Source organism: Pseudophryne corroboree, chromosome 2 (assembly GCF_028390025.1).
Source record: "Pseudophryne corroboree isolate aPseCor3 chromosome 2, aPseCor3.hap2, whole genome shotgun sequence".
Classification (NCBI taxonomy): domain Eukaryota; kingdom Metazoa; phylum Chordata; class Amphibia; order Anura; family Myobatrachidae; genus Pseudophryne; species Pseudophryne corroboree.
Genome location: NC_086445.1, coordinates 1038430235 through 1038456683, shown reverse-complemented (window position 1 = coordinate 1038456683; position 26449 = coordinate 1038430235). Strand labels below are relative to the sequence as shown.

The 26449-nt window shown below is 48.0% G+C and overlaps 1 protein-coding gene across 2 annotated transcripts in view; it reads left to right on the top strand.

Moving 5' to 3' along the window:
• GRAMD1C (GRAM domain containing 1C) overlaps positions 1-26449 on the top strand; it is a 302062-nt gene that overhangs the window by 90691 nt on the left and 184922 nt on the right. The window contains exon 1 of one of the 2 annotated variants that reach the window (XM_063956794.1): positions 16257-16421. The exons of the other annotated variant lie outside the window; for it this stretch is intronic. Coding sequence (XP_063812864.1) covers positions 16308-16421 — 114 coding nt within the window. The 5' untranslated portion in view covers positions 16257-16307. Of the gene's footprint in view, positions 1-16256; positions 16422-26449 lie in introns of those variants that run through there. 2 annotated transcript variants of the gene reach the window in all.

Sequence of the window (26449 nt, the reverse complement as noted above, 5' to 3'; positions counted from 1 at the left end):
GACAGCGCTTTTCACTGCTACATGAGCCGACACTAAGGAGCATATTTATCACAATCCACATTTTTTTATGGTGATATAATAAATTTGAAAAGTGAAACTTGATATCTTCACATGAATTTACTCAGTCCCTGTTGCCAGGGAACGTGCTCCAATAAGAGCCTGCCCTGGGCCCCTGGCGAATAGCTGGACGCAGTGTGATAACATAATGTTATCGCACAGCTCCTGCTTTGCGTCCCCGGCACACACTCTCCATGAGCTGCCGTCAGCCGATGACATGCGTCGCCTGGGGCAACAGCTTTATCTCCGCAAGGGGCTGCAATCCCATGTAGACAGGTAATGGTCACACTGTATCATGCCTCGTATCTGTCAGTGACCGCGCGTCTTACTGATAGTCCCCGATGGCTTTTGTGGCATTGCTGGGTATTGCCGGCTGCCTCTGGCGATACCTTCCATTGTGCATAGTCCTTCTGTCTATTGTCATCGTTGCTCTCTCGGGAGGGTGATTGCTGGGAACAGTAGAGGAATAATACAGGATTTTTCCCTTTAAATGTTATATAAAAATAATTCATTTTCTTACCTTTTTTTTTACACATTTATGTTGTTGAAACTGCAATTGTAAGTGTGAGTGTGAGCTTCTGGCTCAGTGTGCACGTGTGCCCTGGCACTGCCCAGTCTTGGCTGCATGCGAGGGACCTGGACTGGCTAGCAAAGCAGTATGGGGTATATTTACTAAAGTGCTGGTTTTTAGAAGTGGAAATGTTGCCCATAGCGACCAAATTCTAGTTATTATCTTCTAGAAGGTGACTGTCTCTTGTTAAATTGTGCGATAGATTCTATATCATGGTGACGAGCGGTGACAGAAAATAATGATAATCAGACACCTTTGTTGTTAGCGCAGGGCTGTACGTTGTATCTCCTTTCCTGTGTTTGGTTCTATATTACTGTATTCATTCATTTAGCCAATCAGGACAAAGTATGCGCACTTTGGAAATAAGGCATGTCGTATGCCCCATGTGACCGTGATCACCCAAACAGCGCGGAGTGGGCGGGATCTGGGAGAGCTCTCTGCTATCCTGGAAGTCTGTAGAACTCCCTCCAAGCTTGTGTCTCCCTGACATTCCGGCATGGAGAGCTGTCCCCCTCCCAGGAGAGTTGTCTGTTGCAGAATATCATTCTTCATCAAACCTGCGGGAAAGATTTATGCAGAATAACTTTAGCATAAAACAATGCAGGCGTTTCATCATACCGACGTAACCTATGTATGGTGCTACGGAAGCCTTGTGATGCCATATAAATAAAAGATAATAATAATATTACAACTTGTGCATAGGAGGCTATCCAGAGCCACAGGTAAGATTATCACAACACAGAGAGACTATGAAATAACACATTAGTAATAGCGCCACCTGCAGCCCCTCCAGTGTAACTTCACATGCAATATCAAGCCTTGGACCTCAACACCCGTTCTCAACAACTGGGGTTTAGTCCACTGAACCGAACTTTCCCTATAGCCTGTGATGGCTTTCTCCTGCTAGAGGCTTAGGGACCTATTTATTACATAAAATTTGCCGACAATCCACTTTTGAGGTTCTCCGCATTATTTATTATTTAGGTATTTTGGCCATTTATTATGAAGGTAACACAGCTGGTATAATTTGCAAGAGCAGTTTCCAAGGATTTGGTTTGATTTCCCGACGGCCGGGATCCCAGCGGTCAGGAGGCCGACACCGGAAACCCAACAGCGGCGCATCGAGCCCCCTCGGGAGCATGCTGCGCTTGCCACGCTTTGGGCCCAGTGGCTCGCTTTGCTCGCCACACTATTATATTCATACCACCATCCAAGGGGGAATACCGAGCGTTTGTCGGGATTCCGACTGTCAGTTTTTCATCGGCTGCCGGGATCCCGACCGTTGGGAAATTAACTGCGACTTGTTCCCAAAGCTTTCCATGGGGACTGTAAAAATCTCAACATTTCCAAGCTTGGCCGTCTTTAGTCCTCTTTGAAAGTCACTTGTTGCCCCCTGGTGTAAGTCATTTTATAGGAGCAAGTGGCCTCAGCAGTGGCATATTAAGAACTGGGGGGGGGAGGGGGTGCTTGTGTGCAGTGGGTCCCCCACCATGAAGTGGCCACCCCCGCCATGAAGCATTTCACACACACCCCCACCACCACCTGTTTGAACATGCCTCCCATACGGTGCAGCAGCTCCCTGTGCGTTTAACACGGCGCCATCTTTCCGGTGATAGATTTGGGAAGATGCTAGAGCCGCAGAAGAAACCAGAGTCTCTAATAGCTCATGTGCGGCGCCATCTTTCCGGTGACAGATTTGGGAAGATGCTAGAGCCGCAGAAGAAACCAGAGTCTCTAATAGCTCATGTGCGGCGCCATCTTTCCGGTGATAGATTTGGGAAGATGCTAGAGGCGCAGAAGAAACCAGAGTCTCTAATAGCTCATGTGCGGCGCCATCTTTCCAGTGATAGATTTGGGAAGATGCTAGAGCCGCAGAAGAAACCAGAGTCTCTAATAGCTCATGTGCGGTGCCATCTTTCCGGTGATAGATTTGGGAAGATGCTAGAGCCGCAGAAGAAACCAGAGTCTCTAATAGCTCATGTGCGGCGCCATCTTTCCGGTGATAGATTTGGGAAGATGCTAGAGCCGCAGAAGAAACCAGAGTCTGTAATAGCTCATGTGCGGCGCCATCTTTCCGGTGATAGATTTGGGAAGATGCTAGAGCCGCAGAAGAAACCAGAGTCTGTAATAGCTCATGTGCGGCGCCATCTTTCCGGTGATAGATTTGGGAAGATGCTAGAGCCGCAGAAGAAACCAGAGTCTCTAATAGCTCATGTGCGGCGCCATCTTTCAAAATACATCACTAAAAGGATGTAACGGCGGGAGAAGCATAGGTGCACCGTGTGGGAGGCACTGTGGTCAGTCATGGATGCATGTGTGTGGTGCAGGCCCCCCCTGGACTGAGGTGCCCGTATGCACTACTCTCCCTGCAGCTATAATAGATACACAATGCTATGCTCACACTTAGTTTTGGTAATGTTACTGTTGTGGCTTTAGCTTTTGTACAGTGCTCACACCTGTAAGATTGTGCGATCCTTTCTGAGTTTTCTCTTTTGCAGTTCTCTTATGCTGTGTGTATGTCTTTGCCCTAGGTGTCTGTGCCACATATAAATACAGTCACTGTGTGTGCGCTTAGTCTCACCTGCTGCTTTGCTGTCTTGAGACGGAGCAGCTGTTCTTCCTCTTTGGCTGACTGTGGCTATCACCTTGTTTCTATCCTGGATTATGCACTTGTTCCCTTGGAACGTGATGGTGAGTCCTTTCGCCCCCATGCATCTTACAGACAAAAGTCCTCCTTTCATCTAAGGAACATATAGCACATCTTTTATCGCCCTGCTAGATTAATAACGTTTGCACTGAAGCTCATGAGCTGACAAAGCCCAATTCCTGCAGCTGTAATATTGCTTCATATTGCAAGATAGATTGTCTGTTTACAAGGAGATTGCAGTAAAGACATTCCGATCACTTGTCATGTCACTAGTCACTTTAAAAGCTCTACTCATCTTATTTGTTCATGTGTTAGTGAGTGTAGTTTACACATTCTGCTGGTACCTTTTTAATAACATTCCATGTTGTCCTGGCTGGAATTCATAGTACAGTACATGCCTGCTTTTCACAAAGTCTAGGTTCATAGCTGCTTCAGGAAGTATGGCTTGTACATGTCAGCTCTTTTTGCGTCCCATAGACCAGAGCTGTAATAATGGCCCTCATTCCGAGTCGTTCGCTCTGTATTTTTCATCGCATCGCAATGAAAATCCGCTTAGTACGCATGCGCAATATTCGCACTGCGACTGCGCCAAGTAATTTAACAATGAAGATAGTATTTTTACTCACGGCTTTTTCATCGCTCCGGCGATCGTAATGTGATTGACAGGAAATGGGTGTTACTGGGCGGAAACACGGCGTTTTATGGGCGTGTGGCTGAAAACGCTACCGTTTCCGGAAAAAAACACAGGAGTGGCCGGAGAAACGGGGGAGTGGTTGGGCGAACGCTGGGTGTGTTTGTGACGTCAAACCAGGAACGACAAGCACTGAACTGATCGCACAGGCAGAGTAAGTGTGGAGCTACTCTAAAACTGCTAAGTAGTTTGTGATCGCAATATTGCGAATACATCGGTCGCAATTTTAAGATGCTAAGATACACTCCCAGTAGGCGGCGGCTTAGCGTGTGTAACTCTGCTAAATTCGCCTTGCGACCGATCAACTCGGAATGAGGGCCAATGTCTCCAGCCTCGCGTCTCATTTGGTATGGTTCTGTTAGTAGAAATGATCAGGATCTTTTATGCAGCTTCTGTAGTGCAGCCCACATGTACTCTCATGTCTTATGTGAATTAGCTGGTCATCTTCAACTAATAATCTTATGGCTGCATCATTCATGTGCTTTCTTGGTTATTAGTTTCTGGTCATTAAGCAATTATAACCTCCCACAGGTCATCTCTAGATGGCAGGATTTCAACTTTACATTTCCACAGTTGGTAATTATTAGTTTCTTTCGTCACTGCTAGATTAAGCTCTGTGCTGCTGGTCTTTTTCTTTCTCTTCATATTTCCTCCTTCTGAAGTATAGTAGAGTATGTGCTGTGACTGGCTTATTCCACGGTCGGGCTGCAGTGTGTCTGGTTCACGGCCGATCTCAGTCTGGTTTCATTAATCTGTAGCATCTATGAGTGTGGTCACAAGCTCTCGCAATGTGCCTGCTCTCTGCCCAGGTTATCTGGGTCCTAGTACCTGGGTTATTGCTCTCTGCCCGTGTTATCTGGGTCCTGGTACCTGGGTTATTGCTCTCTGCCCGTGTTATCTGGGTCCTGGTACCTGGGTTATTGCTCTCTGCCCGTGTTATCTGGGTCCTGGTACCTGGGTTATTGTTCTCTGCCCGGCTTATCTGGGTCCTGGTGCCTGGGCTATTGCTCTCTGCCTGGGTTATCTGGTGCCTGGGCTATTGCTATCTGCCCGTGTTATCTGGTGCCTGAGCTATTACTCTCTGGGTGGGTTACCTGGTGCCTGGGTTATTGCTCTTTGCCCAGGTTATCTGGGTCCTGGTGCCTGGGCCATTGCTCTCTGGTTGGGTTACCTGGTGCCTGGGCCATTGCTCTCTGCCCAGGTTATCTGGTTCCTGGTGCCTGAGCTATTGCTCTCTGGGCGGGTTACCTGGTGCCTGGGCTGTTGCTCTCTGCCCAGGTTATCTGGTTCCTGGTGCCTGGGCTATTGCTCTCTGCCCGGGTTATCTGGGTCCTGGTGCCTGGGCTATTGCTCTCTGGGCGGGTTATCTGGGTCCTGGTGCCTGGGCCATTGCTCTCTGCCCAGGTTATCTGGTTCCTGGTGCCTGAGCTATTGCTCTCTGGGCGGGTTACCTGGTGCCTGGGCTGTTGCTCTCTGCCCAGGTTATCTGGTTCCTGGTGCCTGGGCTATTGCTCTCTGCCCGGGTTATCTAGGTCCTGGTACCTGGGCTATTGCTCTTTGCCCGGGTTATCTGGGTCCTGGTGCCTGGGCTATTGCTCTCTGCCCGGGTTATCTGGGTCCTGGTGCCTGGGCTATTGTTCTCTGCCCGGGTTATCTGGTTCCTGGTGTCTGGGCTATTGCTCTCTGCCCGGGTTATCTGGGTCCTGGTGTCTGGGCTGTTGCTCTCTGCCCGGGTTATCTGGTTCCTGGTGCCTGAGCTATTGCTCTATGGGCGGGTTATCTGTGTCCTGGTACCTGGACTATTGCTCTTTGCCCGGGTTATCTGGGTCCTGGTGCCTGGGCTATTGCTTTCTGCCCGGGTTATCTGGGTCCTGGTACCTGGACTATTGCTCTTTGCCCGGGTTATCTGGGTCCTGGTGCCTGGGCTATTGCTCTCTGCCCGGGTTATCTGGGTCCTGGTACCTGGACTATTGCTCTTTGCCCGGGTTATCTGGGTCCTGGTGCCTGGGCTATTGCTCTCTGCCCGGGTTATCTGGGTCCTGGTACCTGGACTATTGCTCTTTGCCCGGGTTATCTGGGTCCTGGTGCCTGGGCTATTGCTCTCTGCCCGGGTTATCTGGGTCCTGGTACCTGGGCTATTGCTCTCTGCCCGGGTTATCTGGGTCCTGGTGTCTGGGCTGTTGCTCTCTGCCCGGGTTATCTGGGTCCTGGTGCCTGGGCTATTGCTCTCTGCCCGGGTTATCTGGGTCCTGGTGTCTGGGCTGTTGCTCTCTGCCCGGGTTATCTGGTTCCTGGTGCCTGAGCTATTGCTCTATGGGCGGGTTATCTGTGTCCTGGTACCTGGACTATTGCTCTTTGCCCGGGTTATCTGGGTCCTGGTGTCTGGGCTGTTGCTCTCTGCCCGGGTTATCTGGGCCCTGGTGCCTGGGCTATTGCTCTCTGCCCAGGTTATCTGGGTCCTGGTGCTTGGGCTGTTGCTCTCTGCCCGGGTTATCTGGGCCCTGGTGCCTGGGCTATTGCTCTCTGCCTAGGTTATCTGGGTCCTGGTGCCTGGGCTATTGCTCTCTGCCCGGGTTATCTGGGTCCTGGTGCCTGGGTTATTGCTCTCTGCCCGTGTTATCTGGGCCCTGGTGCCTGGGCTATTGCTCTCTGCCCGTGTTATCTGGGCCCTGGTGCCTGGGCTATTGCTCTCTGCCCGGGTTATCTGGGTCCTGGTGCCTGGGCTATTGCTCTCTGCCCGGGTTATCTGGGTCCTGGTGCCTGGGCTATTGCTCTCTGCCCGGGTTATCTGGGTCCTGGTGCCTGGGCTATTGCTCTCTGCCCGGGTTATCTGGGCCCTGGTGCCTGGGCTATTGCTCTCTGCCCAGGTTATCTGGGTCCTGGTGCCTGAGCTATTGCTCTCTGCCCAGGTTATCTGGGTCCTGGTGCCTGGGTTATTGCTCTCTGCCCGGGTTATCTGGGTCCTGGTGCCTGGGCTGTTGCTCTCTGCGCGGGTTATCTGGGTCCTGGTACCTGGACTATTGCTCTTTGCCCGGGTTATCTGGGTCCTGGTGCCTGGGCCATTGCTCTCCGGGTCGGTTACCTGGTACCTGGACTATTGCTCTCTGCCCGGGTTATCTGGGTCCTGGTACCTGGGTTATTGTGCTCTGCCCGTGTTATCTGGGTCCTGGTGCCTGGGCTATTGCTCTCTGCCCGGGTTATCTGGGTCCTGGTGCCTGGATCATTGCTCTCTGCCCGTGTTATCTGGGTCCTGGTGTCTGGGCTGTTGCTCTCTGCCCGGGTTATCTGTGTCCTGGTGCCTGGGTTATTGTTCTCTGCCCAGGTTATCTGGTTCCTGGTGCTTGGGCTGTTGCTCTCTGCCCGTGTTATCTGGGCCCTGGTGCCTGGGCTATTGCTCTCTGCCCGTGTTATCTGGTTCCTGGTGTCTGGGTTATTGCTCTCTGCCCGTGTTATCTGGGTCCTGGTGCCTGGGCTGTTGCTCTCTGCCCGGGTTATCTGGGTCCTGGTGCCTGGGTTATTGTTCTCTGCCTGTGTTATCTGGGTCCTGGTGCCTGGGCTATTGCTCTCTGCCCGGGTTATCTGGGTCCTGGTGCCTGGGCTATTGCTCTCTGCCCGGGTTATCTGGGTCCTGGTGCCTGGGCTATTGCTCTCTGCCCGGGTTATCTGGGTCCTGGTGTCTGGGCTATTGCTCTCTGCCCGGGTTATCTGGGTCCTGGTGCCTGGGCTATTGCTCTCTGCCCGGGTTATCTGGTTCCTGGTGCCTGGGTTATTGCTCTCTGCCCGGGTTATCTGGGTCCTGGTGCCTGGGTTATTGCTCTCTGCCCGCGTTATCTGGTGCTTGGGCTGTTGCTCTCTGCCCAGGTTATCTGGGTCCTGGTGCCTGGGTTATTGCTCTCTGCCCGTGTTATCTGGGTCCTGGTGCCTGGGCTATTGCTCTCTGCCCGTGTTATCTGGGTCCTGGTACCTGGGTTATTGCTCTCTGCCCGGGTTATCTGGTTCCTGGTGCCTGGGCTGTTGCTCTCTGCCGGGGTTATCTGGGTCCTGGTACCTGGGTTATTGTTCTCTGCCCAGGTTATCTGGTTCCTGGTGCCTGGGCTGTTGCTCTCTGCCCGGGTTATCTGGGTCCTGGTGCCTGGGCTATTGCTCTCTGCCCGGGTTATCTGGGTCCTGGTACCTGGGCTATTGCTGTCTGGTCGGGTTACCTGGGTCCTGGTGCCTGGATCATTACCATTCCACACTCCGTCCAGCAAAGTCGCTGAATAAACAGGACAAATGCAGAAGTAAAAAAGAACTAGCTTCTGATTTGCATTATGGAATAATTCATGTTTTTTTTTATGTATGTTTGTTTATTCATTTTAATTAACTTGAAGCTCATGACATCCATATGTTTACATGAGGATATGCATTGCAATTGAAGACGTGAAAGAACGTCTTATAAACATGAGTACATTGGCTGATTTAAATGAACACAAATCTGCTTGAAATACGACAGAACAACAGAACCAACAGCCTAACACACAGGTTGAAAGGCAAAATATAACAATTCCATTAGCAAAGTGAACGTATATAGGGGGTGATTCCGAGTTGTTCGCTCGCTAGCTGCTTTTAGCAGCATTGCACACGCTAAGTCGCCACCTACTTGGAGTGTATCTTAGCTTAGCAGAATTGCGAATGAAAGCTTAGCTAATTTTCTCGTTACGATTACCCCGCAGTTTCTGAGTAGCTCCAGACTTACTCTGCCATTGCGACCAGCTCAGTCCTTTTCGTTCCTGGTTTGACGTCACAAACACACCCAGCGTTCGGCCAGCCACTCCCCCGTTTCTCCAGACACTCCCGCGTTTTTCTCTGGCACGCCTGCGTTTTTCCGCAAACGCCGTGAAAACGCTGAGTATCCGCCCAGAAACACCCACTTCCTGTCAATCCGACTACGATCACTTCAACGATGAAAATTCTTCGTTCTGCCGTGAGTAAATCTACTAAGTTTTGAGCTAAAATACTTAGCGCATGCGCACTGCGTACCATGCGCATTTTCGCATTAATCGCTCCGTTGCAAAAATCGGCAACGAGCGAACAACTCGGAATTACCCCCATAACCATATGCTGTATTCTTAGCATCCCATATCAACAAGAATTATCAAAAAATATGCCGCAAAAGGGCTCTCACCCCTAAATGTTATAAATGATAAAGCTACAATGTGGGGATAAATTATGAGGCCATTATAAAGCTACAATGTGGGGATAAATCATAAGCCCATTATAAAGCTACTATGTGGGGATAAATCATGAGCCTATTATAAAGCTACTATGTGGGGATAATTAATAAGGCCAAAATAAAGCTACCATGTGGGGATAAATAATAAACTCATTATAAAGCTACAATGTGGGGATAAATCATAAGCCCATTATAGAGCTATGTTGTGAGGATAAATGATAAGCCCATTATAGAGCTATGTTGTGAGGATAAATGATAAGCCCATTATAGAGCTATGTTGTGAGGATAAATGATAAGCCCATTATAAAGCTATGTTGTGGGGATAAATCATAAGCCCATTATAGAGCTATGTTGTGGGGATAAATCATAAGCCCATTATAGAGCTATGTTGTGGGGATAAATCATAAGCCCATTATAGAGCTATGTTGTGGGGATAAATGATAAGCCCATTATAGAGCTATGTTGTGGGGATAAATGATAAGCCCATTATAGAGTTTTGTTGTGAGGATAAATGATAAGCCCATTATAAAGCTATGATGTGGGGATAAATCATAAGCCCATTATAGAGCTATGTTGTGGGGATAAATGGTAAGCCCATTATAAAGCTACAATATGGGGATAAATCATAAGCCCATTATAGAGCTATGTTGTGAGGATAAATGATAAGACCATTATAGAGCTATGTTGTGAGGATACATGATAAGCCAAGTATAAAGCTACAATGTGGGAATAAATCATAAGCCCATTATAGAGCTATGTTGTGAGGATAAATGATAAGCCCATTATAGAGCTATGTTGTGAGGATAAATGATAAGCCCATTATAAAGCTACAATATGGGGATAAATCATAAGCCCATTATAGAGCTATGTTGTGAGGATAAATGATAAGACCATTATAGAGATATGTTGTGAGGATACATGATAAGCCAAGTATAAAGCTACAATGTGGGAATAAATCATAAGCCCATTATTGAGCTATGTTGTGGGGATAAATGATAAGGCCATTATAGAGCTATGTTGTGGGGATAAATGATAAGCCCATTATAAAGCTACAATGTGGAGATAAATGATAAGCCCATTATAAAGCTACGATGTGGAGATAAATGATAAGCCCATTATAAAGTTACAATGTGGGGATAAATGGTAAACCCATTATAAAGCGGCAATGCGGGGATAAATGATAAGGCCATTATAAAGCTATGATGTGGGGATAAATTATAAGCCCATTATAAAGCTACGGTGGGGATAAATTATAAGCCCATTATAAAGCTACGGTGGGGATAAATGATAAGGCCATTATAAAGCTACGGTCAGGATAAATGATAAGGCCATTATAAAGCTACGGTGGGGATAAATGATAAGCCCATTATAAAGCTACAATGTGGGGATAAATGATAAGCCCATTATAAAGCTACAATGTGGGGATAAATGATAAGCCCATTATAAAGCTACGATGTGGGGATAAATGATAAGGCCATTATAAAGCTACAATGTGGGGATAAATGATAAGGCCATTATAAAGCTACAATGTGGGGATAAATGATAAGCCCATTATAAAGCTACGATGTGGAGATAAATGATAAGCCCATTATAAAGTTACAATGTGGGGATAAATGGTAAACCCATTATAAAGCGGCAATGCGGGGATAAATGATAAGGCCATTATAAAGCTATGATGTGGGGATAAATTATAAGCCCATTATAAAGCTACGGTGGGGATAAATTATAAGGCCATTATAAAGCTACGGTGGGGATAAATGATAAGGCCATTATAAAGCTACGGTCGGGATAAATGATAAGGCCATTATAAAGCTACGGTGGGGATAAATGATAAGCCCATTATAAAGCTACAATGTGGGGATAAATGATAAGCCCATTATAAAGCTACAATGTGGGGATAAATGATAAGCCCATTATAAAGCTACGATGTGGGGATAAATGATAAGGCCATTATAAAGCTACAATGTGGGGATAAATGATAAGGCCATTATAAAGCTACAATGTGGGGATAAATGATAAGCCCATTATAAAGCTACGGTGGGGATAAATGATAAGCCCATTATAAAGCTACGATGTGAGGATAAATGATAAGCCCATTATAAAGCTACGGTGGGGATAAATGATAAGCCCATTATAAAGCTACGGTGGGGATAAATGATAAGGCCATTATAAAGCTATGGTGGGGATAAATGATAAGCCCATTATAAAGCTACGATGTGGGGATATGTCCCTCAGATAATTGCAAATACTGTATGTGTATTTATAGAGAGAAATGTACTTTTTTATTTTTTATTATGGAATGATGTAGCCATTGCTCTGTACAGCTTGTTTTATACACAATATTTCTTTTCTATGCACTCACTTATATCTCTCTCTCTTTTGTTTTTTTGTATTTTACTTCAGAAATTTTGAACTAGGATTTCTATAAAATAAATTAATAAATGTATATTAGCAGAAAACAAAGGTATTACCCTTTTGTACTTTGTGGAAATAGCAAACAATAGATATGGGTTAAAAAAAATATATTTTTAATTCATAGCTAATAAAAATGGAGCTTCTAGACATAAAAGATGACCAGTAATACAAGTGAGCTAGAAAAGCATTCTGTATATCTTTTATTTAAAAAAAAAAAGTGAATTTCTTCGTTTAAATATATATTTGTGATTATCTGAAGGCGCTAAGGGGCAACTCTGCAGACACACTCCTATTGTCTTGTGTTATTGTCTGTCTTACTGACCTGAGCAAAATGACCAGCCCATTGCCCCAGACTATGGCGTAATCTAGTGTCCCGTAAGGAATGATACTGAATAGTGATAGCTGTACTCACTCAGAGATACCTCACTTACTGTACGTAGTGTTGCAGTATGAAGTAGTCAACATGGGAAGGACGAAGGAAACCAAATTTCTGTGCTGCTTGGTGGAGACGTCTTACCTACTAGACAACCAGTTGTATTGATACTCCGTTCTTTCCATGCCACAATGGACTAGAGATGAGCGGGATCGTATTTACTCAGGTCTTTACGCCAGAATTATCGCCATTTATTTTCTGGATTTTTCTTATTGGCTAACCAAAACACGTGACGTCCGATAGCCAATAAGGAGATTCGGGTAAATCCGAGTAAAACCGAACCCGCTCATCTCTACAATGGACTAGAATAAGTTGCACTCCTGAAATCTAGGGTTATGCATGAAGGACTGGAACAGGGTTTTCTAGCATTTTGGTGACACAGATATTACTACACCCTACTGGCAGACCAGAAAATTGCGTTGTGTATAATTTGTTGGAGTATTTTCGGATTTTGGAGGTATAGAAAGACAAATAAAAATATGAAGGCTGTATCTGTGTGTACATAGGTCCCATGAGCGAGTCTCTAACATGCAGATGAATGGCCGCTTGCCTAGCGTGAGTTACATTTGGAAATGTAATCCCAGCAGTTGTTTTCAGTTGTTGTAACTTGCAGATGCGACATAAAGCGCATTACTACTGTTCTTTGGGCACTTTTGTGTATATCACCGTATGTATAGCAGTTGTACATAATCTGTTACCATCACACTAACACCATATGTGACAAGTGTATGTGTTTTAGTTCCGTTGTGTCAAATTTACTTATATTTGAAGCTCAGTTTGTTACTTCATACAATACTGTATACATTCCAGAAGTATGTTGACATCTTCTATGTAAATGTGAAATTGACAAAAGTGATAAACTTTATATAAACTTTTTAGACTCTAACTATTGACTAAAATACACAAATTTTTTACTACATTCACTACTGAAGTATTGTAAGCAGACAAGAGTTTTATTTTATTTAATGAAGTGTAATTCCTTCACACTCCTGAAGGTGTCAGTGTTGTATTTCTGCCATACATAGGGGTATATTTACTAAGGTCCCGATTTGGACCGAGATGCCGTTTTTTCTTCAAAGTGTCATCTCGGTAATTTACTAAGCAAAAATCACGGCAGTGATGAGGGCATTCGTAATATTTTGGAAGTCCTAGGAAAAAATCACGAATCAATACACCATCGGTCAAATACGCCTGCAATTTGCTAGAAATCGGGAAATTACTAAAAAGTGCAAAACACAAACACTGCCGACAATAGCCAAACACTGCCGTGATAAAATACAAATCGTGAAAAAGTGCTAAAAAAAACAGACCTGCTTTTTTATCCCGTGTTTGTATAGGCATGCACGGATCCATGAGATCCGTGCATGTTTTTCAGTGGGAAGGGGGGTGAAATGTTCTAAATTTTCTGAAAAAAAATTGCGTGGGGTCCCCCCTCCTAAGGCAAACCAGCCTCGGGCTCTTTGAGCCGATCCTGGTTGCAGAAATATGGGGGAAAAATGGACAGGGGTTCCCCCATATTTAAGCAACCAGCATCGGGCTCTGCGCCTGGTCCTGGTTCCAAAAATACGGGGGACAAAAAGAGTAGGGGTCCCCCGTATTTTTGAAACCAGCACCGGGCTCCACTAGCTGGACAGATAATGCCACAGCCGGGGGTCACTTTTATACAGTGCCTTGCGGCCGTGGCATCAAATATCCAACTAGTCACCCCTGGCCGGGGTACCCTGGGGGAGTGGGGACCCCTTCAATCAAGGGGTTCCCCCCCCAGCCACCCAAGGGCCAGGGGTGAAGCCTGAGGCTGTCCCCCCCATCCAATGGGCTGCGGATGGGGGGCTGATAGCCTTTGTGATAAGTGTTTGATATTGTTTTTAGTAGCAGTACTACAAGGCCCAGCAAGCCTCCCCCGCAAGCTGGTACTTGGAGAACCACAAGTACCAGCATGCGGCGGAAAAATGGGCCCGCTGGTACCTGTAGTACTACTACTAAAAAAAATACCACAATAAAGACATTACACACACACCTTGACAGTATAACTTTAATACATCCATCCACACCTCCATATACACATACTTACCTTATGTTCCCACGCAGGTCGGTCCTCTTCTCCAGTAGAATCCAAGGTGTACCTGTAGAAAAAATTATACTCACATAATCCAGTGTTTTCGGCTCCTCGGTAAATCCTTTTGTAATCCACGTACTTGAAAAAATAAAAAAACGGATACCCGACCACGAACTGAAAGGGGACCCATGTTTTCACATGGGCCCCCTTTCCCCGAATGCCAGAAACCCACTCTGACTGATGTCTAAGTGGGTTTCTTCAGCCAATCAGGGAGCGCCACGTTGTAGCACCCTCCTGATCGGCTGTGTGCTCCTGTACTGTCTGACAGGCGGCACACGGCAGTGTTACAATGTAGCGCCTATGCGCTCCATTGTAACCAATGGTGGGAACTTTCAGGTCAGTGGTTGACCGAAAGTGACCTCACCGCTGACCTGAAAGTTCCCACCATTGGTTACAATGGAGCGCATAGGCGCTACATTGTAACACTGCCGTGTGCCGCCTGTCAGACAGTACAGGAGCACACAGCCGATCAGGAGGGTGCTACAACTTGGCGCTCCCTGATTGGCTGAAGAAACCCACTTAGACATCAGTCAGAGTGGGTTTCTGGCATTCGGGGAAAGGGGGCCCATGTGAAAACATGGGTCCCCTTTCAGTTCGTGGTCGGGTATCCGTTTTTTTAATTTTTTCCAGTACGTGGATTACAAAAGGATTTCAAGCAGAGGAGCCTAACACACTGGATTATGTGAGTATAATTTTTTCTACAGGTACACCATGGATTCTACTGGAGAAGAGGACCGACCTGCGTGGGAACATAAGGTAAGTATGTGTATATGGAGGTGTGGATGGATGTATTAAAGTTATACTGTCAAGGTGTGTGTGTAATGTCTTTATTGTGGTATTTTTTTAGTAGTAGTACTACAGGTACCAGCGGGCCCATTTTTCCGGCGCATGCTGGTACTTGTGGTTCTCCAAGTACCAGCTTGCGGGGGAGGCTTGCTGGGCCTTGTAGTACTGCTACTAAAAACAATATCAAACACTTATCACAAAGGCTATCAGCCCCCCATCCGCAGCCCATTGGATGGGGGGGACAGCCTCGGGCTTCACCCCTGGCCCTTGGGTGGCTGGGGGGGGGGACCCCTTGATTGAAGGGGTCCCCACTCCCCCAGGGTACCCCGGCCAGGGGTGACTAGTTGGATATTTGATGCCACGGCCGCAAGGCACTGTATAAAAGTGACCCCCGGCTGTGGCATTATCTGTCCAGCTAGTGGAGCCCGGTGCTGGTTTCAAAAATACGGGGGACCCCTACTCTTTTTGTCCCCCGTATTTTTGGAACCAGGACCAGGCGCAGAGCCCGATGCTGGTTGCTTAAATATGGGGGAACCCCTGTCAATTTTTCCCCCATATTTCTGCAACCAGGATCGGCTCAAAGAGCCCGAGGCTGGTTTGCCTTAGGAGGGGGGACCCCACGCAATTTTTTTTTTACATTTAAACTTTATTTTTTTTTATAACAAAGTGCACAATGAAGCCCAGCACGGATCTCTCAGATCCGGCCGAGATTCATTGTATTAAAGTCGGCAGTGTTTTACAAGTCACTCACGTAAAACACTGCCAAAAAAAACGAATGACATCGACATCGGAAAACCCGAAAATGCAGAATACGGCATCTTAGTAAATTAGTCGTAATCAATTCAAAAAGTTGCATATTTACACTTTCGATGTCATTCGTGATTGAACTTTGACCTCAAACGGGAAAAAACGAATCTTAGTAAATTTACCCCATAGTCTTAACAATGATGACACCTAGAGGTTGTAAAACGGTATTGCTCCTTTTATCAAAATGAATCTTACAGATGTGCTTAAAGTTCCTGTTGTGTGGTTGTGAACATTAGAAAGACTGTCATGCTGCCAGAATATATCTTGACTTCAGACAAATGATTTCCCCCCTGTGGTGTGTGTATGTTTTATTTTGTGGGACTTTCTTGCTAAATAATTTGAATCCTTTTCTTTTATTTCATGACTTCTTATGGTGTGTTTCCTCTGTGTATCTGCAGTTGAATAAATGCGAGGTTGAAAGGGTTATCTTGTAGCACCTTGGTGAAGGTTAGGCCGATCATCACACATATAGTCCTTGTTTGGATTCTATAACCAGTTTTCCGTTTTTCCCCATCAGTCTCGTGAAATACATGGGATAAGAAGAGGGGGGCTGGTCCAGAGACTGGGTTAAAATGGCAGTTGTACCTAGGCCAGTATTAGTGAACAAACCAGCGGAGGACAGTCCCATGCTCAGAAGAGCCTCTCTGGAGCAGCCCAAGGGGAACGATGAGGAGCAGAAAGCTAATGTAAGTAGAACACGAGTGTGGAACTGCTGATCTTCTGCTCTGCTCAGTGACCTTTCCATACATTGTTTTCTCTCACTGATGTAATGCCATCTGCATGGATAAACTAAAGGTTGTGTATCCAGTGGTTGTTCCTGGTGTTGATTGGGCGAGCATTAAGTCTGATCAGAAGTTCGCATTTGTGGATAGATATAAAAAAAATATTGTAAGTGACTGTGGCAGATTAAGCAGTAGATTAAGTTCCATTGTCTTTTATTTGCATTTTTTGGTGAACATCTTCTTTTATACTCACAGTACCTCTCTTCTCTCCTTTTCTTGCTCAGAGTACCTCTCTCCCCTACACTTCCTGCTTCTAGTAGCTCTCTTCTCTCCAATTCCTGCTCCCTGTACCACTCTTCTCTGCAATTCCTGCTCACAGTAACTCTCTTCTCTCCTTTTCTTGCTCAGAGTACCTCTCTCCCCTACACTTCCTGCTAGTAGCTCTGTTCTCTCCTCTTTCTGCTCCCAGTACATTTCTTCTCTGCAATTCCTGCTCCCAGTACATTTCTTCTCTGCAATTTCTGCTACCAGTTTGTCTATTCTCCCCACTTCCTGCTACTTGTCTCTCTTTTCTATCCAGTTACTGCTCCCAGTGCCACAGTCTCCTCTATGCTCTTCCTGATCCCATTACCGGCTTCCAGTAACTTACCTCTCCACTTCTTCTCATAGTACCTCTGCTTCCGACTTCCAGTATCACAGTCTATTATCTACTCTTCTGCTTCCAGTGTCTCTATTCTCTCCACTTCCTTCTCCCATTACCCCTATTCTCTGCACTTCCTGCTCCCAGTACCTCTCTTCTCTGCACTTCCTGCTCCCAGTACCTCTCTTCTCTGCGCTTCCTGTTCCCATTACCCCTCTTCTTTGCACTTCCTGCTCCCAGTATATCTCTTCTCTGCACTTCCTGCTCCCAGTACCTCTCTTCTCTGCACTTCCTGACGTGCTCCCAGTACCTCTCTTCTTTGCACTTCCTGCTCCCAGTACCTCTCTCCTCCCCATTTCCTGTCCACAGTTCCTCAGTCCCTTGTCTCCTCATCCTGCTTCCAGTACATCTTGTTACTGCACTTTCTGCTCCCATTATTTATCTTTTCTCCACTTTCTGCTCTTAGTACCTCTGCATTCCGTGCTCCCAGTACCTCACTTCTCCCCTCTTCCTGATCCCAGTACCTCAGTCTCTTATATCCACGTCCTGCTTCCATGCATCTTCTGTGTACTTCCTGTGTCCATTGCCTCTCAATTCCTGCTCCCTGTCCCTTAGTTTTATCCAACTCCTGCTCCTAGTACCCCATTCTCTTCTCTCCAATTCCTGCTCCCTGTATCACTCTTCTCTGCAATTCCTGCTCACAGTAACTCTCTTCTCTCCACTTCCTGGTCCCAGTACCTCTCTTCTTTCTTCTTCCTGCTTCTATTACCTGTCTTCTCTGTACTTCCTGCTCCCTGTACTTCTCTTCCCTGCACTTCCTACTCCCAGTAATACACTTCTGTGTATTTCCTGCTCCCCGTACCTCCTTCTCTTATATTCACTTCCTGCTTCCATACATTTCTTCTCTGCACTTCCTGCTTCCAGTAGCTCTCTAATATGTACTTCCTGTGTCCATTATCTCTCCACTTCCTGCACCCAGTACCTCGCTTCTTTCGGCTTCTCTCCACTCCCTGTACCTCTCTTCTGTGCACTTCCTGTTCTCAGTACATTTTATCTTATCTTTTCCTGCTTTCCACTTCCTGGTCCCTGTACCTCTCTTGTGTGCACTTCCTGCTCTCAGTATATTTCTTCTTTCTTCTTCCTGCTTTTATTACCTCTCTTCTTTCCACTTCCTGCTCCCTGTTCCTCTTTTCTCTGCACTTCATGCTCTCAGTACCTACTACTCTTCTCTCCACTACCTGTTTGCAGTCTCTATCATATCTCAACTTCCTGCTCTCAGTAACTCTTATCTACACTTTCTGTTCCCAGTCCCTCTCTTCTCTTCTGTTCCTGCTTCTATTACCTTTATTCTCTCCACTTCCTGCATCCAGTACCTCTTCTCTGCACTTCCTGTTCCCAGTATCTCTCTTCTCTCCACTTCCTGTTCCCAGTAGCTCTCTTATCTCTACTTCCTGTTCCCAGTAGCTCTCTTCTCTGCACTTCCTGTTGCCAGTATCTATCTTCTCTGCACTTCCTGTTCCCAGTATCTTTCTTATCTGTGCTTCCTGTTCCCAGTAGCTCTCTTCTCTCCACTTCCTGTTCCCAGTATCTCTCTTCTTTCCACTTCCTTTCCCAGTACCTCTCTTCTTTCTAGTTGCCAGTACCCCTCTTCTCTGCACTTCCTGTTCCCAGTACCTCTCTTCTCTCTACTTACTGTTCCCAGTATATCTCTTCTCTCCACTTCCTGCTTCCAGTACCTCTCTACACTTCCACTTCCTTCTCCTAGCTCCCTCTACAGGTCTAATTCCATTACTCATCTTCTTTTCTATGTAAACTGACTAGCAATCAGAGGATTCAGATTGATCCTTTCCCAAGTTCTTGCAGTACCACATCACACTCACGTTTCCATCATCTCTCGTTTCTCCACCACGTTCCCATGTTCTTCATTCTGCGAGCTATGGGTGATGCTCATTCACTACAGTCATTTCTTTCTACACCTTATGTATTTTCCTCCTCTTATGAATCTTCTTTGTTTCTCTTGAAAACTATTTAACTATTTGTTTTTCCATTAAGTCATACCATAGTATATAGGCAGGCCATTGTGTTTGTAATCCAGCAAACGTCTGTGAAACCTGAGTAAATATTAGGAGAGTGGAAAAGTTAGCCCCAGAACGTTAAGGACGTGGAATGTTCTGTCTCTCCTTCGAGACGTCAGCACCAGCACCGTGTATTACATGATCTGCGAGCGACAGCGTTATATATCACTGTGTCATTTTACTGTTTGCAGGGACCATTGGCTGCTAATGCAACCGGGTATTTCCCAGTGACCGTCTCTGGGTCAGTTCTGAAAGTATACCATTTGTTTTATGAGATTATATTTACCTGCACAATCCTAAAGATACAGATCTATATCTGTATACAGTATAGTTGGTTGTTATAGTACAGGCAGGGTTAGGGCTACGATTGTAAGAGCGCAATAGGTCAGTCAGCAAGGAATGGCCATCGGAATCCGATGGTTGGCCACCTTTGATGTATCCAATCTGGGCGATAATGCCTTTTCCATTCAATGCCAGGATGGATGTTTCTTTCCTATGGCTGCTGATGTCACTCCTGCCGCGTACACCAGGAAGGAAGTGTCCACAGCACTCCTGTGCACGTGTGCAAACTTCAATTCTCCACTGTGTATGATCACCATAGCATACCATCGATGGCTAAACCATTGAATAATTAGCAGGCAATAGCTACAGACTATTACAAGCCATTTTGCCAAGGCGGCAATGTGGTAACGATTCAAAGGCCCCGTTCCGATGGCATCCCTATCCTGACACTCACCAGCGGTCATCTGACATATTTAGAGCCAATCAGGGCCACACATGGCGTGTGACCTGTCATGTGAACCTATTCAATCAACTGTAACATGGCTTCCTGCTGCATTATGTGTGCAGTTTGCCCATGCTCCTCACTCATAAGCAGCTGATCCTCACTCCGCAGGGGAAGTACAGATGAGACCAGGGCAGAGATGTATAATGGTATACCAGGGGGTGAAATGAGTCAACAACATCACTTCCAACATGTCAGCTCAGTGAATTGAGACAATGGCATGGCCACAGCACGATGGGGGGGTGTCCATGTTCCCATAGGGGCGTGGCAGTATGTTTTTTAACCCTGCAGTGGCTGGTGTGTGTGCCATCCTTTCACTGCTGCTCTTGTATACAGAGTATCAGCGAAAACCTCCAGAATCTCCAAGACCTATCGCCCCCTATTAATTTATAATAAGATTTCTCTATCGTCCTAGTGGATGCTGGGGTTCCTGAAAGGACCATGGGGAATAGCGGCTCCGCAGGAGACAGGGCACAAAAAGTAAAGCTTTTCCAGATCAGGTGGGGTGCACTGGCTCCTCCCCCTATGACCCTCCTCCAGACTCCAGTTAGATTTTTGTGCCCGGCCGAGAAGGGTGCAATTCTAGGTGGCTCTCATAAAGAGCTGCTTAGAGAAAGTTTAGCTTAGGTTTTTTATTTTACAGTGATTCCTGCTGGCAACAGGATCACTGCAACGAGGGACAGAGGGGAGAAGAAGTGAACTCACCTGCGTGCAGGATGGATTGGCTTCTTGGCTACTGGACATCAGCTCCAGAGGGACGATCACAGGTACAGCCTGGATGGTCACCGGAGCCGCGCCGCCGGCCCCCTTGCAGATGCTGAAGTAAGAAGAGGTCCAGAATCGGCGGCTGAAGACTCCTGCAGTCTTCTAAAGGTAGCGCACAGCACTGCAGCTGTGCGCCATTTTCCTCTCAGCACACTTCACACGCAGTCACTGAGGGTGCAGGGCGCTGGGGGGGGGGCGCCCTGGGAGGCAAATGAAAACCTATTAAAAGGCTAAAAATACCTCACATATAGCCCCCAGAGGCTATATGGAGATATTTAACCCCTGCCTGGATTCACAAAATAGCGGGAGACGAGCCCGCCAGAAAAGGGGCGGGGCCTATCTCCTCAGCACACGGCGCCATTTCCTCTCACAGCTCCGCTGGTCAGGACGGCTCCCAGGTCTCTCCCCTGCACTGCACTACAGAAACAGGGTAAAACAGAGAGGGGGGGCAAATTTAATGGCAATATTTTGATATATATAAAGCAGCTATAAGGGAGCACTTATTATAAGGCTATCCCTGTCATATATAGCGCTTTTTTGGTGTGTGCTGGCAGACTCTCCCTCTGTCTCCCCAAAGGGCTAGTGGGTCCTGTCTTCGTGTAGAGCATTCCCTGTGTGTCTGCTGTGTGTCGGTACGTGTGTGTCGACATGTATGAGGACGATATTGGTGTGGAGGCGGAGCAATTGCCAAATATGGGGATGTCACCTCCTAGGGGGTCGACACCAGAATGGATGCCTTTATTTGTGGAATTACGGGATAGCGTCAACTCGCTTAAGCAGTCGTTTGACGACATGAGGCGGCCGGACAATCAATTAGTGCCTGTCCAGGCGCCTCAAACACCGTCAGGGGCTGTGAAACGCCCTTTGCCTCAGTCGGTCGACACAGACCCAGACACAGGCACTGATTCCAGTGGTGACGGTGACGAATCAACCGTATTTTCCAGTAGGGCCACACGTTATATGATTTTGGCAATAAAGGAGGCGTTACATTTAGCTGATACTACAGGTACCACTAAACAGGGTATTATGTGGGGTGTGAAAAAACTACCTATAGTTTTTCCTGAATCAGAAGAATTAAATGACGTGTGTGATGAAGCGTGGGTTGCCCCTGATAAAAAGCTGATAATTTCAAAGAAATTATTGGCATTATACCCTTTCCCGCCAGAGGTTAGGGAGCGCTGGGAAACACCTCCTAGGGTGGACAAGGCGCTAACACGCTTATCTAAACAAGTGGCGTTACCCTCTCCTGAGACGGCCGCACTTAAAGATCCATCAGATAGGAGGATGGAAAATATCCAAAAAAGTATATACACACATGCAGGTGTTATACTACGACCAGCTATAGCGACTGCCTGGATGTGCAGTGCTGGGGTAGTTTGGTCAGAGTCCCTGATTGAAAATATTGATACCCTGGACAGGGACAATATTTTACTGTCGTTAGAACAAATAAAGGATGCATTTCTTTATATGCGTGATGCACAGAGGGATATCTGCACACTGGCATCACGGGTAAGTGCTATGTCCATTTCGGCCAGAATAGCTTTATGGACGCGACAGTGGACAGGCGATGCGGATTCAAAACGGCATATGGAAGTTTTGCCGTATAAAGGGGAGGAGTTATTTGGAGTCGGTCTATCAGATTTGGTGGCCACGGCTACAGCCGGGAAATCCACCTTTCTACCTCAAGTCACTCCCCAACAGAAAAAGGCACCGACTTTTCAACCGCAGCCCTTTCGTTCCTTTAAAAATAAGAGAGCAAAGGGCTATTCATATCTGCCACGAGGCAGAGGTCGAGGGAAGAGACAGCAACAGGCAGCTCCTTCCCAGGAACAGAAGCCCTCCCCGGCTTCTACAAAAGCCTCAGCATGACGCTGGGGCTTCTCAAGCGGACTCGGGGACGGTGGGCGGTCGTCTCAAAAAATTACAGCGCGCAGTGGGCTCACTCGCAGGTAGATCCCTGGATCCTGCAGATAATATCTCAGGGGTACAGGTTGGAATTAGAGACAGATCCACCTCGCCGTTTCCTGAAGTCTGCTTTACCAACGTCCCCCTCCGAAAGGGAGACGGTTTTGGAAGCCATTCACAAGCTGTACTCTCAGCAGGTGATAGTCAAGGTACCTCTTCTACAACAAGGGAAGGGGTATTATTCCACTCTATTTGTGGTACCGAAGCCGGATGGCTCGGTAAGGCCTATTCTAAATCTGAAGTCCTTGAACCTGTACATAAAGAAGTTCAAGTTCAAGATGGAGTCACTCAGAGCAGTGATAGCGAACCTGGAAGAAGGGGACTTTATGGTATCCTTGGACATCAAGGATGCGTATCTCCACGTTCCAATTTACCCCTCACACCAGGGGTACCTCAGGTTCGTTGTACAAAACTGTCACTATCAGTTTCAGACGCTGCCGTTTGGTTTGTCCACGGCACCTCGGGTCTTTACAAAGGAAATGGCCGAGATGATGATTCTTCTTCGAAGAATAGGCGTATTAATTATCCCATACTTGGACGATCTCCTAATAAGGGCAAGGTCCAGAGAACAGCTAGAGATGGGATTAGCACTATCTCAAGAGGTGCTAAAGCAGCACGGATGGATTCTGAATATTCCAAAATCCCAATTAATGCCGACAACTCGTCTGCTGTTCCTAGGGATGATTCTGGACACAAGAGTCCTGGGAAAAATGGTGGCTTCTTACGAAGCAATTCCATTCGGCAGATTCCATGCAAGAATTTTCCAAAGGGATCTGTTGGACAAATGGTCAGGGTCGCATCTTCAGATGCACCTGCGGATAACCCTGTCTCCAAGGACAAGGGTATCTCTTCTGTGGTGGTTGCAGAGGGCTCATCTATTGGAGGGCCGCAGATTCGGCATACAGGATTGGATCCTGGTGACCACGGACGTCAGCCTGAGAGGCTGGGGAGCAGTCACACAAGGAAGAAACTTCCAGGGAGTGTGGTCGAGCCTGGAAAAGTCTCTTCACATAAACATTCTGGAACTAAGAGCAATCTACAATGCTCTAAGCCAGGCGGAACCTCTGCTTCAAGGAAGACCGGTGTTGATCCAGTCGGACAACATCACGGCAGTCGCCCATGTAAACAGACAGGGCGGCACAAGAAGCAGGAGTGCAATGGCAGAAGCTGCCAGGATCCTTCGCTGGGCGTAGAATCACGTGATAGCACTGTCAGCAGTGTTCATCCCGGGCGTGGACAACTGGGAAGCAGACTTCCTCAGCAGACACGATCTTCACCCGGGAGAGTGGGGACTTCATCCAGAAGTTTTCCACATGCTAATAAACCGTTGGGAAAGACCAATGGTGGACATGATGGCGTCTCGCCTCAACAAAAAACTGGACAGGTATTGCGCCAGGTCAAGAGATCCGCAGGCAATAGCTGTGGACGCGCTGGTAACACCTTGGGTGTACCAGTCGGTGTATGTGTTTCCTCCTCTGCCTCTCATACCAAAGGTATTGAGAATCATACGGCAAAGCGGAGTAAGAACGATACTAGTGGCTCCGGATTGGCCAAGAAGGTCTTGGTACCCGGAACTTCAAGAGATGGTCACGGACGATCCGTGGCCTCTACCTCTGAGAAGGGACCTGCTTCAACAGGGTCCCTGCCTCTTTCAAGACTTACCGCGGCTGCGTTTGACGGCATGGCGGTTGAACGCCAGATCCAAAAAGGAAAAGGCATTCCAGAAGAAGTCATTCCTACCTTGATTAAGGCAAGAAAGGAAGTCACCGCGAAGCATTATCACCGCATTTGGCGGAAATATGTTGCGTGGTGCGAGGATCGGAGTGCTCCGACGGAGGAATTTCAACTGGGTCGTTTCCTACATTTCCTGCAATCAGGATTGTCTATGGGTCTCTGTGACAGGACGATACCGTACGAAAGCACTCGCAGCTTCCGCGTCCCGTTGACTGCGCACAGAATGGAAGGTCAAGCCGCACGAGGCCTGACCACATAGGGGATTCCCGCTTACCGTCAGTAACCGCCTGTTACTGACTCCACCCACTGCGCTGTGGGCGGGTTCTCGCTGCCACCACCAAACTCCTAACCTGCCGTGGCGTTTGGAACCACGGTTCTGCTCTGTATGTGCCGACGCACTGCTTTACCACACCTGTGTGGTGTCGACGAATCCCCACTAGCCACTTGCTAGGCCTCTACCGGTAGCTGGCGGAAGGCGGAGCTTGGAGACGTCAGGTGCTTCCCTGGACAGCCGGAGGACGGGGCTAGGTTTGGCCTAACCCTGTTGGTCACAAGATGAAGCAGTCTTCTTGAGGCAAAGGTGTTTATTGCTCAAATAACCTTTAAAAAGGCTCCTCCCTATTGCTAGGGGCAACAGCATACAATTAAGATGTTTCAGCAGAAGAAGATGTTACAATACACACTCCTATGGGCCAACTGCCCTCCTTTTATCCCTCTCCAAGACCCCTTACCACAGGGGGTAAGCCCGCCCTGTGGTGTACAACCAATCAATGTTTACCCATGAGCTGTGCATGCTCTGGTCTCATGCACACACAACATTGTCCCCAATGGACAGTGGGGAGTGGTCGGTCTCCTTTGTCTCTCCCATCTGGGAGAGCAGGATACTCCCACGGTGCCGTTCAGTCTGGCTGGGGGGAGGTTTTCCCTCCTAAACTGACTTCCAGAAACCTGCCCGGGACCCCTTCTCACTGCCTGCAGCCTGGATTTGGGCTCCAGAGCTGGGCAGCCTGGCTCCCCGGTCCAGGTCTCTGGTCCACTACGGCTGATCTCCATGGAGCTCCAAGAAACCACTCAGCTTGTCTTATAGCTAAGCTGCTTCTCTTTCTCCCTGTCCCCATTGGAACTGTGAGGCTGGATGGGAAAGCATTCCGTTTTTAGGGAAAAGGTCTGGGAGAATCCATCAGCCTGCACAGCTATGGATTCCCCCCTCCTGGGACACACAATCAAGTAAGTGCATTTTATCTTTAAATACATTACATTTTAAAATCACACTGTACATTTCCCCTTTTAAATATACACTGAGCCTGTGCCCTGCACAGACTCTACATACTCAGGCACTGCAGTGCCTTCCCTAGCCCTGCAGCCTGGCTGTTAGGGCTCTCTGGGTGCTGGAGGTATGGGGCTGGCTTCCCCCATCCTCCAGCCTGCCTTCCTGCCTCTGGGGTTCCAGGGAGCTGGCTCTCCCTGTCCCCCCAGGGTGGCACTAACCAGTGGCCTCGCCGCACGCAGCGGCGCACCCCCCTGTACCTAAGCCCGGCGGCCCGGGACACTTGTCCCGGCCGCCGTGACTCTGGCTTTGTTGTGGCGCTGGGGCGCCGGGAGCGTAGCTCCCGGACCCCAGTGCTCATCAGCCTGCTCGCCCGCCTAATGTGCCCACGTCGCTAGGGAGCCGGCTAGCCCGGTCCCCCCTGAGCGGCGTCTGTCTTGTGGCCTCGCTGCAGCGTCCGGCGGGGAGCCGGGCTGCAGCGCACCCCCCTCGCCGGCTAGCAGCCCGGGACGTCCGTCCCGGCTGCTGCGGCTGGCCACCCGTGCTGTGCTGAGGCGCTGGGAGCAGAGCTCCCGGCCCCCAGCGGCGGCTCTCACATAGAGCACTGCAGCGGGAGCCGAGCTCCCAGCCGCAGCGCTCACCCTTCTCCCCGGCGCGCACACTCCAGTGCGCCCGGGGCTACACTGACCGCTGCCGGGAGCGGAGCTCCCGGACTCCGGCGGTCAGCGGCTGCCTCCTCTCCCTCGGCGCGCACACTCTGCT